The 17,970-nt window shown below is 31.9% G+C and overlaps 1 protein-coding gene across 1 annotated transcript; it reads right to left on the minus strand.

The window, feature by feature from the left end:
* Positions 1 to 9,743: 9,743 nt before the first annotated feature.
* LOC136987713 (venom metalloproteinase antarease TserMP_A-like) lies at positions 9,744 to 13,724 on the minus strand. Its single transcript, XM_067285482.1, has 11 exons — positions 13,610 to 13,724; positions 12,058 to 12,215; positions 11,822 to 11,911; positions 11,619 to 11,745; positions 11,370 to 11,533; positions 11,191 to 11,259; positions 10,598 to 10,752; positions 10,479 to 10,531; positions 10,282 to 10,393; positions 10,034 to 10,204; positions 9,744 to 9,960 (listed from the first exon to the last, which is right to left on the minus strand). The coding sequence occupies exons 1-11, from the start codon at positions 13,665 to 13,667 to the stop codon at positions 9,915 to 9,917; spliced, it is 1,203 nt and encodes a 400-aa protein (XP_067141583.1). The 5' UTR covers positions 13,668 to 13,724; the 3' UTR covers positions 9,744 to 9,914.
* Positions 13,725 to 17,970: the final 4,246 nt, after the last annotated feature.

Genomic DNA, 17,970 nt, shown 5'->3' on the forward strand with positions numbered 1-17,970 from the left:
TGTTAATCTGAAATGAATTTTTTTTTAGTTATCGGACTAATTAATTAATAAAAAATTAGATTTATCTTTGCTACTTTTACATATTTAATAGTAATAATTACTTCGTAAGATATTTTACAGGTAACTGGAGTATCACTAGGAGAGGGTCTCTGAAAATTCAGACTCTCTCCTTATGAGACTACTTGATATTGTGTGATATGCAATATATGGTCGACGTCAGGTAAATTCTGTACGTGTTTTCTGTCGTATCGTCGACTATTTGAATGAAGATTTGTATTTTACTTCAAGTTGTATATCCCCTGTCTGTGGATGGATTTTAAAAAAATAATAATAAAAAAATTTAAAGGATTTCACCCAAACTATTACTGTGGGCTTTATTGTTTAAATATGTAAATAATCCTGAGACAAATATAATTAAATACATATTAGATTTATGCATAGCAGCATATACATAATATTGAATTTATGGCAAATATTTTATTTTTCTTATTCTTTTGTTACTAATTTATAAACTAGGCGAGTGTAAAATGAATGAAATAAAACGTGGTGTCGTTTGTGTATTGTAGATTATACGTAATTATCTTGCGTAAAAGACGTCATCGTAAACTGTAAATAGTCAACAGTTTCCTCCCTCTAATTTAATATGATAAAAATTAACAAATATTCTTTAGACATTGTTTCTTTCCAGTTGTTATATAATTATATCAATATAAGCTACAATAATTAATATATATTATAATTTTTCAAATAATATATATATACTAGCTGACTCGGCCACACGTTGTTGTGGCTCAAAATGTATCTATTATAAATGTATAACACTTCCCCCGTGGGGGGAATTTCAAAAAATCCCTTCTTAGTTAATGTACATTCTCTTGACGTACCCTATTAAAACGCAATCAAAAACGCATCTAAAATAGTATAATAAAAGCCGAGTTCTTCACAGTAAGCCTTAATCCCGTCACTTTTCCCGCTGGGGAATATCGAAAAATCCCTTTTTAGTGTATATTCTATTGACGTAACCTATTAAAACGCAATTAAAAATGCAAAAAACCGCATGTAAAATAGTATAATAGAAGCCGAGTTCTTCACGGTAAGCCTTAAACCCGTCCATCTCCCCCCACTGGGGGGAATTTCGACATGTATATTATATAAAAACACGTGCGTATTCGAATGCAACGTTGTGTCAAAATTTCAAAGGAATCGGTAGGAACAAACGAACGTTATATTTTATTTATATAGATAGATAGAAAATGATCTGCTTCAGTCCATTCTCACAGAAAAGCAAACTTAGGTCGTCGGAAGTTAGCGCCATCTGTTGGACATAAATGCCTTAATTTATATATAAATATATTTTTGAAAGGGGGGAAATGGTGTAGGGGTATGAAAAATAGATAGTAGCCGATTCTCAGACCTACTGAATATGCATATAAAATTTGGTAGAAATCGGTAAAGCCGTTTCGGAGGAGTAAGGTAACTAACATTGTGACACGAGAATTTTATATATAAGATTTTTATATTTGTATTATAATTAATGCAAAAGTAGTGAGATTGAAGGTCGCTAGACGTTGTCTATCAGATTTGCTAAAATTATGTCACTTACTCTTACTTAATACTCCTAATTACTCTCTTCTATTAAGCTATCATACTTACGTATATTATATGACGTTATACATAATCTCATCATGTTTACAACAACGTCATATTTAAATAGTTATATATTAAATAATTTAATTTATTGACTTTAAAAATTTACTTAAATATTATCCTTAATCTCTTTTGGTTATTATATGTTGTTACTAATTCAGAAAAGAATTAACATTTGAACGTATGTATACAATAAATCATACACGTATGATAGTAGAGCCTTTGTTTTCTTTAAACGTAAACACTGGGCATTAAACTATTGTTTCTCAAATGACAATAAAGAAATATTTATCTTAGCCATTCCACATCGTAAAGCCGAAGTTAGCAAAGTCGTCAATAGTTTATTATAATGTCTGCTAAAATAACGATATGATCCCGAGAAAAGTTCCTCCGCAAATCTTCATTTTAGCTTACAATGCATCATAAAGATCTATTCTCAATTAAACAAGAATAATTATCAAGCTATAATTAATTGAACAGAAGTTTTCCTACAATTAAATCTAATTACTAGCGGATCGTTGGAGTTAAACAATTCCAAAACAACCTAATTTATGGGAAACTGCAAGAATAAGACCGCCATACGTATGATTGGGATCAATTGGATTTTTAGAACAGAAAAATTATCTATATATAGAGCTCTAAAAGTCAAAAATTCTATAACTTCTTCCGGAAATTTTGCAAGTATGTTTGTTTATTAGGAGATTAATGCTATTAAATTTTGGTGGTTAAAGATGGGTGGAATTGGGATATCGAGAGAGGTAGTGTGTCATATCTCGAGTGAAATCAAACTTAATACACATTTTATTCGTAATTGTGCTGCAATTTTCAGATCGATAACCTATAAATTTTCACTGTCGTACGTCTAGTGTCTGTCCTTCCGTAATTTCGAGTATGCAGTTAGGAAGATAAGCTTAAGGACAAAAGGCACCGATTTTTTTTAACTTCCGATCGTCCATAAAACTAAGACAAGTGTAAATCCCCTCTGTATAGAATGTTGTCGCCAGTGACTCGAGATGGAACTTAATGTTGTTTTGAAGTTCGTCATTAGTCTCGAACCTCTGCCCTCGTAGCCACGTTTTTAGTTAAAAAAGAGGTGAAAGTCGCTTGACGCGAAATCGGGGCTATACACTCAGTGTTTGAAAAGTTCCAAGCTGGGTGGAAGTCTGAAAGCTGGAAGTCTACAAACCTTTAATGTGTGAAGTCTTCCACCTCTTTCTTGAACTGAAAACGTGGCAACAAGTTCAGAGAGTCGAGACTAATGACGATTTCAAAAACAACATTAAGGCCCATCTCGAGTCACAGGCGGCAACATTTCACGAAAAAGACATTGCAAAGCTCGTCCACAGATATGACAAATTCCCCAATCTTCACGGCGATTCTCTTGAAAAGTAACCATGTTTTACCTAACTTTTGGTAATAAATTCGTTTTGTTATTTACGCTTGTCTTTGGGACTATCGGAGGTTGAAAAACACCGCCCCCGTATATACGAACTTTCGGTTTGAACGGGAAATTACGTTATTTCAATTAAATAAATTAAAAATATGATAAAAATTGCAACCCGGCATTGTGACGATGTCACAATAAATAATTTCTCTTTATTCTAATAAACTTTTTAGAGTTGAATATAAAATATAAAAATATTTTATTTATTAATAAAACAGTTTTAATTTTTGGATAAAATTAATATAACTGATTGAAAGGCGTTTTACCAAAACGTGAATGTTAGGGGTTTTGATTCATCGAATTAAATAAATATCAATTTATATAATTGATTGGAAGAAAAAATCAAATTGCCTTTTTTTTGAGTGAACTTAAACCTACTTATTTTATTACAAAAATAAGGAAAAAATATATTTTAAAACTGTAATTCATTATCATATATCCTGTTAACAATAGAGTCATGCTGCTTATCAGTACTTTCTACATGAAGACAGAAATCGTGATTTGTGTATGATTTCAACACGAGTTTGGAAAATTCTTGCCAAATGCTGATGGCGTTGATAATCTCTTAATTCTTACTTCGTTATAAATTTAATTTGTCTTCTATTCTATGGAAGAAAGTGAAAATAACATTCAGAATGTTGTATTACATGCTTTGTTACTGATTACAAACTGCATTAAAAAAAGTTTTACTTCGTAATAAACACAGAACTATTTCCTTCGTATAAGTAGACTAATGAACATTGGCACTATTCTCATTCTAGGAAAAAACATAATTAAAAGTGAGGAAAATGTATATCTCAGCCTAAGAATAATTTTATTTTAGAGAAATGTTTGATTTTCGGGGGGTCAAAATTTTGAATGCATTACAAAGTAGTGTGAAATTTGGCTAAAAAATTATGGAATCGCTGAAAACATTATTGAGTTAATATTCGCCAAAAACCAGCTCCGGGGTCATTTTATGTCTAGGTGGAAGTCATAAAATGATTAAACCACATCGATGAGGTAGATAATAGATTTCCCTTGAATTATTTGCTGAACCATTCCAGTTACTTACTATTTCCATGTGATTTATAGCGAGATATGCTTTTTAAAACTCGTTGTATTATTTTTCTTTAAAAAATGGGGCTTTTTCGTTAATATTTTGCTCTAAATGCTTAAATATTTTATTTAATTCATGGAAGAAATCTGCAAGTTTGGCAGCATCTGTTTTATGAGCATGCTTTAATATTATATATATATATATATATCTTTTGGATTTATCGCGAAATACTGTTAACAAGAATCTTTTTACACGTTTCGCTTTTCTTTTGTTACTTTTTCCACCTCCCTAAATTTATGTATTGTGTCATTTGAGCACAATTAAGTGTTAAAAACCACCGTAATGTTCAGAATCATTTTCATTTGTGTGAATTTCTCCAGCTTTTATCCATTTATAAAAAGTGTTTCATGCGAAAGGCAGCGCCGGTCAAAGTTTATTTGATCTTCACATAATGATTAGTATTGTAAATGTGATTTTTGCCATCACAGAAGTGATTCTTTACTGCGATTGTCTAACATCGACGATTTGGCCGGATGGCCGAGCGGTCAAGGTGGCAGCCTACCGCTCTGGGGGACCCGGGATCGAATCCGAACGGGTCGAATAATCCCCAGGAATTTTTCGGGGGGTGGTCCGTTCGGATATGTCGGGCCCCGTCCCTCACCACCCGGTCGCCCCATTGTGGGCCTGGCCGAACCCATAATGGGCCTTCTAAAAGAGGCCCTCTTAGTGCCCACAGGGCAGAAAGAGTTAAAAAAAAAAAACATCGACGATTAAATTAGAGATAGTAAAATTTTTAAAATATTATTTTTAAAAATTTAATTTAGATAATGATAGGTTTAAAATATTTTACGTTGTAAAATTGATTTGCCAGATTAAAGTGATTGCCTAACTAAAAATTGTCTTGTTAAAAATAAACAATTGTTGGATCAAAAAGCAATACATTATGTTATTCTGTGCAAGTCTGATTTATTACCTGCAATTATATGCGATACCTGTACAACTAATCCAGGTGCAATGTAGACGTAGTGTATGCAATAACCGCGAGTTTAGTTGTTGTAAAATGGTTCTCTTATCTATGTATGTTAACATGTCGTTTTCTGTTATCTATTATCTATTATCTATTATCTATGTATGTACACGTGTCATAGAATGACTGAATTTACGAGACATGAATAATTATTATCTGCATTTCATGAGGTATCTACGACATCTTTTTCTTATTCTGTGAAAATATTGTGTTCTAGAACAGAATATTTTCACAGAAAAATAAAAGACAATTCATAATATACTACGAAAGTAAAAGGCTGTCGTAGTACATGCTGTTATGTTTTGTTTCTGATGAGTAAACTTAGTATTTTGTACAGTGTAACGAACCAGTGAAAAGACCAGGGAGTGTAGCATTCTTCCTACTTAATCCACGATTCACAGTGTGTTTCGTCGCGCACGAGGTTCGCTGCCAATAGACACGTGGTGTACGGTTGTTGTCATTTTTAGAGGGCGCTAAATTTATTGGCTGGATCTCACGGATACGACTTTTCCTGTTATAATTTAAAAACAGAATAAAATGAAGGCAGTTGTCTGTATTCGTTATTCAAAGAACCATTATAATATAATTTGAAATATATGCTTTCCACCTCAAATTAGTAGTGGCTTGCCCCTGTACATCATACTTTTCCATTAATAACAGAGTCGTGCTGGTCATCTATCTAACACCTTTCAGGGAAAATTTTTGAATTGAAATAACGTGACTTTCTGTTTGCATCTAAAGCTCATATAGAGTTAATTGGTGCCTCCAGTCTTAAGGTTTTCATATTTGGTCTCGTTTTACAGCTATTCTAGCTAACTTTGTTCTCGAGATGAAGGAAAGATAGACAAAGTTTACTTTTATTTCTTTGTTAAATAGATTTAACTGTAATTCATTCAATTTTATTTGGTTTAAAATATATAGTTAAGTTTATAAAATATATTTTTTCTTTAATGATTTGTAATTTGTAAATAAAGTAATTAAATTTCTTTTGTCTAAATTGCAAGTACTGTACATGTACTCTGTTGGAAAAAATCAACTCACTTTAAGACCAGTTCACACCTCAATGTATTTAGTAACTAGGACTATCCGGGTAAACATCTTCAAATATAACACGCTGTCAGGTAAAATGGTTGTTTACATATATAAAAATAAAAACAATTATAAATAATTACGAAAAACTTGTTTTTTGTTTTTCAACTGTTTTCCCCCTGTGGGTAGTAAGAGGATCTTTTTATGAAGACTATTACAACTTTAATCAAGCGCACAATGGGACGGCCGTGTGGTGCACGAGGGGCCAGACATACAGTACCCGGGACTGACTGCCAGGAAACATTTTTTGGGGTTTTACGACTCGTCCAGATTTGATTTCAGTTCCACAGAGGGCTATGCTGTCGCCATAACTTTCGGTCATCCAGCCTTGAAAAACATGTAAAGAAAGTCAACTTTTGCTTAACAAAATTTCTATTCTTCAACAATAAATAGTATTTGAACAATATTTATTTATCTTTTTAATAGGGAAAATTAGAAGATAAGTATTCGCTGTGTTCAGGTTCGAAAGAATGTTAAAAGCACAAATAACTTCTAAGCAAGGTAAATAATCCAATTACACAAAATAATAATAATAATAATCTCCGTTTTTCGAACCGCCGCCATGGAATCTGCATAAAAATTAATGTGACTCCGCCGATTCTAAGCATCAGTTTGTTGGAGATGATTGAACTTTTTGCCCAAGAATTGTTTTGATGACAGATATGTCCAATAAGTCAAGTGCTGCGTAAACTGTAATTCTTTTCCGTTTCAGACGAATGACGCGAGATAACGCATTCAAATAGGAAAATTACGTAATACAAAATTACCGGCGAGTACAAAATATGATTTAAGTAATTTTCCAGGATGCCGAGTTTAAGTATTTGGTCCATTTTTCGCGAAATTTGATTTGTTGGCAGATTAGCATTTAATATTCGGCTGTGAATGGTAGTTTCTTAGAGATAACATTCAAAAAAATATGACATCTGAAAATATTTAAGATATATTTTCAATTGGTGACTACTTGAACAAGGCGGCGTGCATTTATTGCGACGACATCGAGATGGGGAGGGAGAGGGTGTCAGGAGGGTGTTGATGAATACTGACATCGGGAAAGGAGAGACCATCTGAGTGTTTGTACATAAAAAATAATTTATTTAATAATATTCTGTGGTTAATTGACATTTATTGTACTGTACATATGTTTCCGCAAATGGGGAGAGGGGGCAGTGGTGTTAAAAAATTGTATACACGAGGGAGTGGGAGTAACAATAAAGCAAAATTTGTCGTTGCAATATGTGCACGCCACTCAATGAAAGTGCGCCATTTCGTAACATCCAAGTATCACAATACACATGACAACAGTAGGATGAAATAACCAAATTCTTTATATGGTTTTTGTTTTAATGTTTGTTATACTATAGTATTTGATTTGTATTTTGTAGGTATACAAATCAGAGAATTTTTAAAATGCGTTAGATTGGTCACTTCATATGAAAAACTATTACGCAAGATAACCTTTGTAGTTATATAAATTACGAAATACTCTAATAATCTTAATCTTTGTTATTTTTGCACGAGAAATGCCGGGCTCATCTACTAATATAGAATAGTCAATAACTTAACAACTACCGAGTATTCGAAACAAATTGATTAAGGTTGTGATAATTATATAATTGAAGTTAACGATTAATTGGAGTATTAAAATTCTTCAAGAATGGATTGAATTGATAGAAAAAGGCAACGCAACAAGCGAGTATTCTGCCAAGAAGAGTACCCACCGGAAGGACTTTCAACAGAACACTGGTTTTCGTTTGGTATCTGTACATTTCTGTTACACGCAGACCGGATATTGCGTATAGTGTGTCGTATCTTAATAAATATCTAGACAGACCAACAGATAAGTTGTGGAAAACATGTAAAAGAATTCTTCGATACTTAACTTGCACGAGATATCTTACACTCCGTTTTAGGAAAGGTTTAGACGGTCTAGTAGACACTAGTGATACTGATTGGGGAAGAGATACAAAACTAGGAAAGTGAGCGGAATGATTGGTTTTCATGCTGAAAATACATTGCATGGTACTCCAGAAAAAGAACTGTGTGGCTTTCATCCATGGATGCTGAATATATTTCAGCTAGCATCGTAGCTCAAGATTTAAAGAACTTGTAAGACATTTTATACGAATTTTATTAGTGTAATATTACAATCTTCAATGTTGACAATATACCTGCGATTTCTAAAATGAAAACGTTTGAGAATTCTGAGAGTGAAAGTATATTGATATAAGGTATTACTACATCAAAGACCTATGCAGAATCAAGGAAATTTCAATTTAACATGTCAGTACAAATGAAAATATTGCTGACATTTCTACGAAAGCTTTGGGAAAACAGAAGTTTGTCCAATTCAGAAGTTCGATGTTATGTGACTGACCGGATATAGCGTAATACGTGTATAAAAGTCTTTACCTATTAAGTACTATTAATGTCTGAAACATAGAACTACATTTCGACATCTCAAGAGACATCGAAATGAGGGGTTGTGTCAAGGAATGTGAAATTCGTACTGTGCTTCGCTCAATTGCCAGAGCACGTATAATCTTACCACACTCTGCCGCGTTCTGCCACGTTCTGTAGAACAGAGGCTTGTGTTGTTCTGCTGTTCTTTCTGTATTTGTTCGTTTATTAAACGCAGTTTTTAGTTAAAGCAATGTATCAAGACTTTATTAAAAATTTAATATAAAGTACGGCGGCATTAATCAGAAAAATTGATATTGCTGCTGCCATACCTTATAATATTTAAGCAAGTTAGTATGCTATAGTCCAATTTATATTATAATTAATGCAGTAGATATTAATTCGATCAGAATGCTTATGTTCATTCCCTTTCTCTTAAATGCTAGTCCCATGACTGAAATATTACATAACGATGAAACGCCACTTTCCTACCAATATTAAGTAAGATTTTTCACGATTTCTATTTAGAAAAATTATTCTTGATATTAGGAATTCGTGTTTTTTAATGTAATTGTCAGAATCGAACAAGATAAAGGAAAACAATTTGTTGATGATCTCATGAGAAGCCGATATATGTCAACTTTCTGACGTGACAGAATGTCAACATCTTTCTCTCGACTTTCATCAAATCTGAAGAATTTGCATCTTTGTCGAAGAACGGCACATTTACTCTGTCGTCGTTTGTTCTTCCAGTCGTTGAGAATTGTGTGTTCCTTTCTATCCAGTTATGGAATTTGTGTTTGGGTGCTTCATTTGCATTTCTGTTTGAGTGCTTCTAACGTGGGAAATATTTGTGAGATTCGTAAAGTGTTATTGTCATCCTCAAACCCCTCAAAATAGCGAGTAGTAGGCGTAACCCACTTTGTCCAATTATTTTCCGAGTGTAATCATATTCGGCGATAAGAGCTCTAAGGGACATAAAAACCTTACAACTGTGTGCCAAAAAGGCTGTCCCGGTCGCCACATAATGCATACTCTTCACTAGAAGAAGCTATTTAACTATTTTACAATTTTATTAACAAAAAAATTTAGACGTCAAATATCACTGCATTTGAATAACTTTATTTGTTTTAAATTATTTTTGAATTAAAAAGAAATTTAATGTAATATTTAATATACACTATTTTCTTTGTAGTTTAAAGCATGTTTCGTTGAAAGTCGTTGAAAGTCGTAAAGTTTCGTTAAAAGTCGAATATATCATTAAATACCAATTAATAGAATCCACAGCTTTTGTATACACAAGAAGCACTGGGTAACCTTTAACAAGAAATTGTCATTAAAGTATTTATTTCCAAAGTATTCAAATTTAGGTAATTAAAATCATTCTTACGATAATGCATATTTAACGCATTTCTTAGAGCATTCGGAAAATTTAAATTTGTTAACAGCATCACTTCGATCTCCCATTATATAACCGTCAGTTTCTGGACAATCTAATGCTCCTGGATTTCCGGCAGGTCCTCCATCTTCGGTTCTTTCCCCATCGTGAAGACTTCCAAGTCTGAAATATTTTTTAATAATTTCTTTTCAAATTCATAATATTTCAGCATTTCATTTAATATTTAAATCACCACTTACATATGATTTGATTCATGAGCTACTGTATCAACTCTTTCGTTGTACTCTGAATCGTCTAGAGAGATGCCAACTTTGTAACATTTGTTACAAACAGTGCCTACGTATGCAATACCTGCAAGAGAAATTTACTTGAAAGTATACTGTACTTAAAGGAATTGTAGGATTAAATGGGTAGAAGTAAATGGGAAAATGTTTACCCGCTAGTGTAAACGCAACTGTACCATCATCTTGTAGCTCGCCCAATTTTCGACTGAATAATGTATATTAAAATTAGTCAACCTCAAATCTGTACATATTAATATAATAGAATACTTACGTAACAAGGAGCATAATCATATCAGCATCTTTAGCCAAACCTGTAGCATAACTACAGTAATATTTTCCCATATGTTCAACTAAATCATAAGGATTAAGATTTTGTTCGTGTCCTGGAATTGCACTTTCTTCTATATAAGGTGGTTCTGTTTCTTTCTATAGGTGAAAATGAAGTTAAACGAGCGATTATTTATTATGATATCGTCAAAATGCCGGGCTGTAATTTTTATTTATTTAATTTAAAATATATGCCTCCGGACTCAAATTATTAGTGTCTTGCTTCTGTGCATCATACTCTTCCTGACAACAAGAGGTGTCATGCCGGTCATCTTTGAAACTCCGAATAAATTTTTCAATTGAAATCACGTGACGTCCGGCCTTCACCGGACGTTCGTATACACTTAATCGAGGTTTCCTGTTTCCTAAACTTTTCGTATCTAATCTCTACTTTTATTTATCTCACTCCGTTCTCGAGATTAAGGAAGCAGAGGCAGACAGAAAACAGACGGACAGACAAACTCACAGCAGTGGCAATTTATAGCTCTACAGTTTTTTAAATCGCAGTTCAATAAATAAATATAATTAGTGGATTACCGTAAATGCTTCAATCCCAAGCAAACGAACTTGTATTCCCAATTCTAATGTATCAATTAGGTTTTGAACCTAAATTTATAAAAGAAAAAAATTGCAAAAAGTTATAAATTTTCATTCAAAATTAAGCTTTTATGAACTATTTTATTCAATTTAAGAACATTTAGAAATTTATGTCCTACCCCAGTGTACATGACAGTTATGTATTCTGTTAGAGCTTTTACAGTTTCGAATCGTTTCGTAAAAGCGCTTTCTGTAACAACCAGACATTCCACAACTATGCACTGGTCGTCTCTGGCCATTGTCGCAACCTTTTCCATTTCTTCGTTAACTTCCATATGCGTGACTGAAAACAAATTCAAAACATTATCGATTTTTAAAAGTATCAGCTGCCAACGATTACTAATGTTAAAAGTGTTAAATATATTCACCTCCGTCATTCCCAAAGGACTTTTGGTCGTTTATAACTTCCACAATCTTATGTGGTACTTGCCCATCTTTAACGGTTCTACCCGACTCATACGGTTCGATTCTAAATTTTGAATTTACAATTCCTCGCTAAAAGTATAGAAAAAAGTTTAAGAATCTATGTAATTTTATAGGCTATAAAAGTATGGATTATTATAATAATTACAATTGTGACAGGCCCGTCTTCGTCGATCAAAAGAGCTGCTCCATTAGTGCTATCTCTGTAAATTCTTTTCTTCAAATCTTCTACGTCGATCTGAAAGCATTTAAATAATTTATATTAACTTACTGTTTTCACCCAAAAAATATAATTCTAATTTTAATAGTTTGTACAGAATATAACCTTAGACAAAATGTGATTAACGTGGTTAACGCGTTACATAACTGTTTTAAATGGCTTACTGAGTTTGGTTGTTGATTAACAAGTACGAAGTTTTTTGCCAATATTTCACCAGCAGGCTCTAATTTCAGTTCTATTTCTTCGTTTAGAGCTCGGAATTTGACCGTCTTCACTCCAGATCTGGACGTTTCCACGGATGGAAACACCACGTCTACTCGACCTGTATATTAATATTATAAATTTAAGAATTTAGTAAAATAAGACAAAATTTTTTAATTATTATTACAGATGTATATAAATACTGTCACGATAACAGATATTGCAACAGTTGTAGCTATTCCTACCGTATAGAAATACATTGGAACGTGTGAAGAACAAAGTGTTGTAATAAATACATATTAAAAGCGAACAATACTACAAAAACAGAACGAAAATAAAAACTTGGAAACAATGTATGCATTATTGAATAAAACTGTGTAGGGAAATAAACGTTTTTCTCTTCATTGAGTTCAACATTGTACAGTCAATCGTCAATATGTAAAAATGCTAAATATAAACGTTTTACGTACGGAAACGTTTGAAACTAATATCTAAATAATCGATCGGCCAACGCATTGTGAATGAACTCAAACGTACACAGATTACGAACACATATATGTATAATAGCTTTTGATTTTGTTTATCTCTTTCAAACAGACAGGAACGTCAGTACGTGTATAATAGTCATTATGAATAAACATTAGTGTGTTTCGTTGTATCAAAGGTGTCTACGTCAATTTAGAACTATTTTAAAGTATTTTACTAAACGTTCTCCGAATTTAAAACTCTGGCAAGGACTTTTTGCTTGACTTTTCTGGCACTGAAATAGGGGGTTAAGAAGATTATGAGAAAGTCCGATAATGTTCAATTATGCTACGATATAAAATTTTAGTAATAAAGAAAGCCTAAACGGAGTGATTATGTTGGAATTATGATTAAAATTCCCATTTATAAAGTATTTAAGTTTTAAAAACACCATGACACTAGATCAAAGTAAAAAAAAAATTGTGTTGCGATCTGTTACGATATGTTATTAAAAATAACTTTTATATTATCCATTATCAAAGGCAAAATAAGGATTAATTCTGAGAGTAGAGATGACTTTTTAAAAATATTATAAATGCCAATAATGAGTAAATAAGTCTGATCCCCTCCAGTTCCATACTCCAAAATTAAATAGTAACAACGCCCGTTATAGAAAAGTTACAATGGCTAATTTCGTTTGTTAATCTTTACTATATCGTTAAATATTAAACGAAATAGACTCCAATACACACACGACTCTAGAATTTTTCCCAGATTTTGATTTTATTTTCAAAAGCTTCGAGATTTACCCGACGAATGTAATTTGATACAATTTCAATACTTTCATGTGTTATAAGAGCCGGGAAAGTAGAAGTTTACGCTATTACTTGATAACTTATTATTTCCGCAATCCTTCCCTTAATAGTGAAAAATAGTGTAATATCTGATATTACACATAAGAAAATCTGTTCTAAATTTCATAAAAGTAGGCATGCATGTTTGTTCTTAAGTTTAATAGCATTATTAAAACATTAATAATCGTAGTCTTACCACTTGGGACTGCCGAAACGACTGCAGAGAGAAAAATACTTGCAAGATAGAAAATCATGGTTGGTTTTAGCAATAGCAATGGTTTCTTCCTATTTATAAAAATTCAAATGGAATAAAAAATACTAATTGGTATAATTACCTGAGTACTCATCTGATACTAACTGTTAATTTCCATCTGTCTCGAATTTTAGAAAGTTAATTAATTCAAGAAGTGATAAATTTATTATTTTTTAATTATATTTTTAGTTCTATAAAGTAATTTAAAATCTCATAAAACTTATTTATAATTACTTCATATAAAACCATATATTTTTATAGTAGCCTTAGTTTGTAAGAAGTTTAATTTTCATACGATCAGAACACATTAAAATAAACTAAAAATTAAGTTTCGAATATTATTTAAGTTTATAATCTATTTACCAATCTATGTATTATGATAAAATTTAAAACATTCATAATTCGATTTTATTAAATATGTAAAGCAATCTATCAAATACTTCGTGTCACAAAAGTTTCCATACATACAAAGGTGAAATGTGACTTTATTCACAGAACATTAAAATGTCAGCATTAAGATTTGTGTCGGTGGATTGACAGAGTAAGGCAACGAAACAAACACATGGGTGATCTACCAATGGGGTAACTTCTAGCAGGACTTCCTATCTGGAAACTGGAATCTGTTTAGATGTTAAACACACGAAGAAAACTCAGAACAGTGCACGGTGGCCAGTCCATTGGTCAGGCACAAACCAATGACCAACTACCAGTGTTCAATAGTTTTATTTATTTGGCCATTGATTGGCTAGATTTGTATCAACGTATAGAGCTTTTTGAGACACCCCATAGAATATTCATATAACCCACACATTATTTTAACGTTTTTTTTTTTTTTTTTAATTCGAAGATGTGTCACATTTTCACTGTCTTAAGCTGAAATATCTTGAGAAACTTATTATTAAATTATCTCAATTGTCGTATTTGCCATCAGTTAAATTTCTCTACTAATATAGAGAAACTGAGAAAACGACATCAGTCCATCTAAACACAATAGCATATTAATGTGAAAATTATCTGAGAAAATGTCTAGATATTTCGAATAGATCCATTCAGAATGATAATTAAATAATTATTTTTCTACTTTTTTCGTCAAACCTTACTTTTATTGAAGTTTTTAAAAAGAATAAGTAAAATAACTATTTCAATAAAACAAACTCGTTATAAACAATATCTAAGTATTTCTGATCAATTTTATTAATTATTATTAAGTTTTACTTTTATTAACGCGATATTTAAATAACTTTAATATATATATATATATATTATATTATATATATATATTATATATATATATATTAAAATTGTATTAAAAATTGAGGAAATTAATTATTTTCGGTTTGCCGTTGACTCGTTTTATGTCTTTGTAATTAGAATAATCCGTCACTAACTTTTCTCTTTTTATGACTTTTTTCAACTTTATGAGATTTTATGTTATCGATAATTGTGTTATATTTGCAATTATTTTTCTATTTTTCTTGTACATTTTTATTTTTATTGGCAATAACAAAACGTAGAAATAATTACCACAGCTGGTTACATACCGAAAAGGAAATACCTAGATTAATTGCATTTATTTCGTATGAGAAACGTCTCTGTAAAGTTTTATTGTTTTATTGCATTTTTTATTCATTAATTGTACTTTTCCACGTAAATAAACTTCACTTTTTAAAAGACTTATATGATTTTTAAACACATAATTTATGTGAATTATCGAATACGTAAAACATTGAACCTGCAATTCCACCCGATATACATAAACTTACCTTTTCCTTTATTTTAAAAGTAAGTAAACGTTTTATTTATGTAACTGATTAAAGTGATATTCTGTAAATTATGAATAATTTTCATCAATATACGATTATCTCTTGCTCTTTCATTACCGAATTCGAAAGATTCAAGTATGTGGTTGTGGGTTGTATATGAATACTGGACACGTCTCGGGAAATTCGTCCATTAATCACGAAATTAAACATTGGAGAGAGAATCGTATGAAATAAAAGAACGCTTTATGTTTTAATAACACGATAACGTTGTCTTTCCTAAAATAAATTCTGTTTATTATTAATAACGACAAAATAACCATCAATTCGAAGAGTTAAGAGCATTACAAATGTCCATTATTAATTGATTAATTTTCGAAGTTATAGTCATTTATACACCAATGGAATCGTGTCAAATTTGACCCTCCGAGTTTTCTGCAAATCTTCACGTTTTGAGACCTACCGAATTCAAAAAATACAAAAAACGGCAAAAAATTTCTTGATTATGCATATATGTATCAATGTGTGTATGTGTTGGCGCCTATTTCGTTTAATATATCAGGATGGGGTAAAGATTAAGAATCGAAAGTGGCACGGCAGCTTGAGTATAAGGGGCATTGATGCTATTAAATTTTAGTCGTGGTCGGCCAAGGGATGATGAGATAGAGATGGTTATGTGTTATGTTTGGGGTGGGGTAGGACTTAATAAAGATGTAATTCTTTATTAACATTTATAATTTTTTATGAAACTGATCACTACTCTTAAAATAACTATTCCAATATTTTGTATTTCGCTATTTGATAATAATTAAAAATATAAAGTTTTTAAAAATAAAATATCATTAAAAATGGCGCCACCAACATTTTAAATGTTGCTAGGAAAGTTAAGCAACTTTTAGCTGGATTTTTCTCATTGTTTTGCTGTCGACTGATTTTAAGACCAAATTATACTATAGAATAAATAGTTATAAATAATTCGCAATCAGTATAAATACAGTGAAAAAATTAATTAATAAACAAAACTGATTGTCAAGGAAAACATTTGAGATGTAAAAAAATATTGCTCCAAGTAAAAATTACGGCACCCGAAATGAAAGCCAAATTTTTTCTTGTGTGTTTTTCTTTGGTTTTTTTCATAAAAGTCATCCGGAAAGATTTTTATGGAAAATTGGTCTCTATTTAGGTATTAAAATCGTAAAGAAAACAAGGAAAACTATACGTGGCTAACCCGTTGACGAGGTGCAAACCCAACACCAACTACAAGTTAGTGTTCGATGGTTTTCTCCACTCGGCCTATGGTGTGCTTTGATTGGGTAATAGCAAAGACATACCGAGCCCAGCGTACGTTATATAAAGGGTTCGGTTCTCTAGACTCGTGGTTCTCAATTTTTTTGAAGTCGAGGAACACTAAACCTTGACGTTTTTTTCCGCGGAACACTGACATCAGGTTTAAAGCAGGTGTTGCAAACATTTTTGAAATCAACAACACGCTCTGTCTAGGATATGCCGTCATTGGCGTTTGTGAAAATTCGTAGACGTTACTTTCATTTTCAAACAAGACGGCAGACTCACACTGCTCAGCTAATTTCTTAGTTTATTTTTAACTAGCAGACCAGGCCACTCGTTGTTGTGGCTCAAAATGTATCTATTATAAATGTATAACACTTCCCCCGTGGGGGGAATTTCAAAAAATCCCTTCTTAGTGTACATTTTCTTGACGTACCCCATTAAAATGCAATCAAACACGCATCTAAAATAGCATAATAAAAGTCGAGTTCTTCACAGTAACCTTAATCTTGTCCCTCTCCCCCCGCAAGGGATATCGAAAAATCCCTGTTTAGTGTATATTCTGTTGACGTAACCTATTAAAACGCAATTAAAAACGCAAAAAACCGCGTGTAAAATAGTATAATAGAAGCCGAGTTCTTCACGGTAAGACTTAATCCTGTCCATCTCCCCTCAGTGGGGGAATTTCGACACGTATATTATATAAAAACACGTGCGTATTCGAATGCAACGTTGTGTCAAAATTTCAAAGGAATCGGTAGGAACAAACAAACGTTATATTTTATTTATATAGATAGATAGAAAAGGATCTGCTTTAGTCCATTCTCATAGAAAAGCATAATGCCTCACAGAAAAGCAAACTTAGGTCGTCAGAGTTAGCGCCATCTGTTGGACATAAAAGCCTTAATCCATATATAAATATATTTTTGAAAGGAGGAAATGGTGGTCTTCACGTATGCCACAAACCTTCGCGGGAGTGTATTAAACAACTTCCCAAAGTTTCATGGCAATCGTATAAATGGTGTGGTAATGCATGAAGGACAAACAGACAGACAACAGACATACATTCGTTTTTATATATATAGATAAAAATTTATGTTCGAAAATGCCTGTTCGTAAAAATATATCAATCCGAAAAGCGACGTAAGTTCAAATGCATAATTATCAGGCAAACTGTTCTAAGTATCAAAAACAATTTGATCTTGCCTTTTAAGATTATCCAAAAATTATTACTTCTTAATTTTTAAATCTGCTTGT

Source organism: Centruroides vittatus, unplaced genomic scaffold (assembly GCF_030686945.1).
Source record: "Centruroides vittatus isolate TY-2023 unplaced genomic scaffold, ASM3068694v2 scaffold_2569, whole genome shotgun sequence".
Classification (NCBI taxonomy): Eukaryota; Metazoa; Arthropoda; class Arachnida; order Scorpiones; family Buthidae; genus Centruroides; species Centruroides vittatus.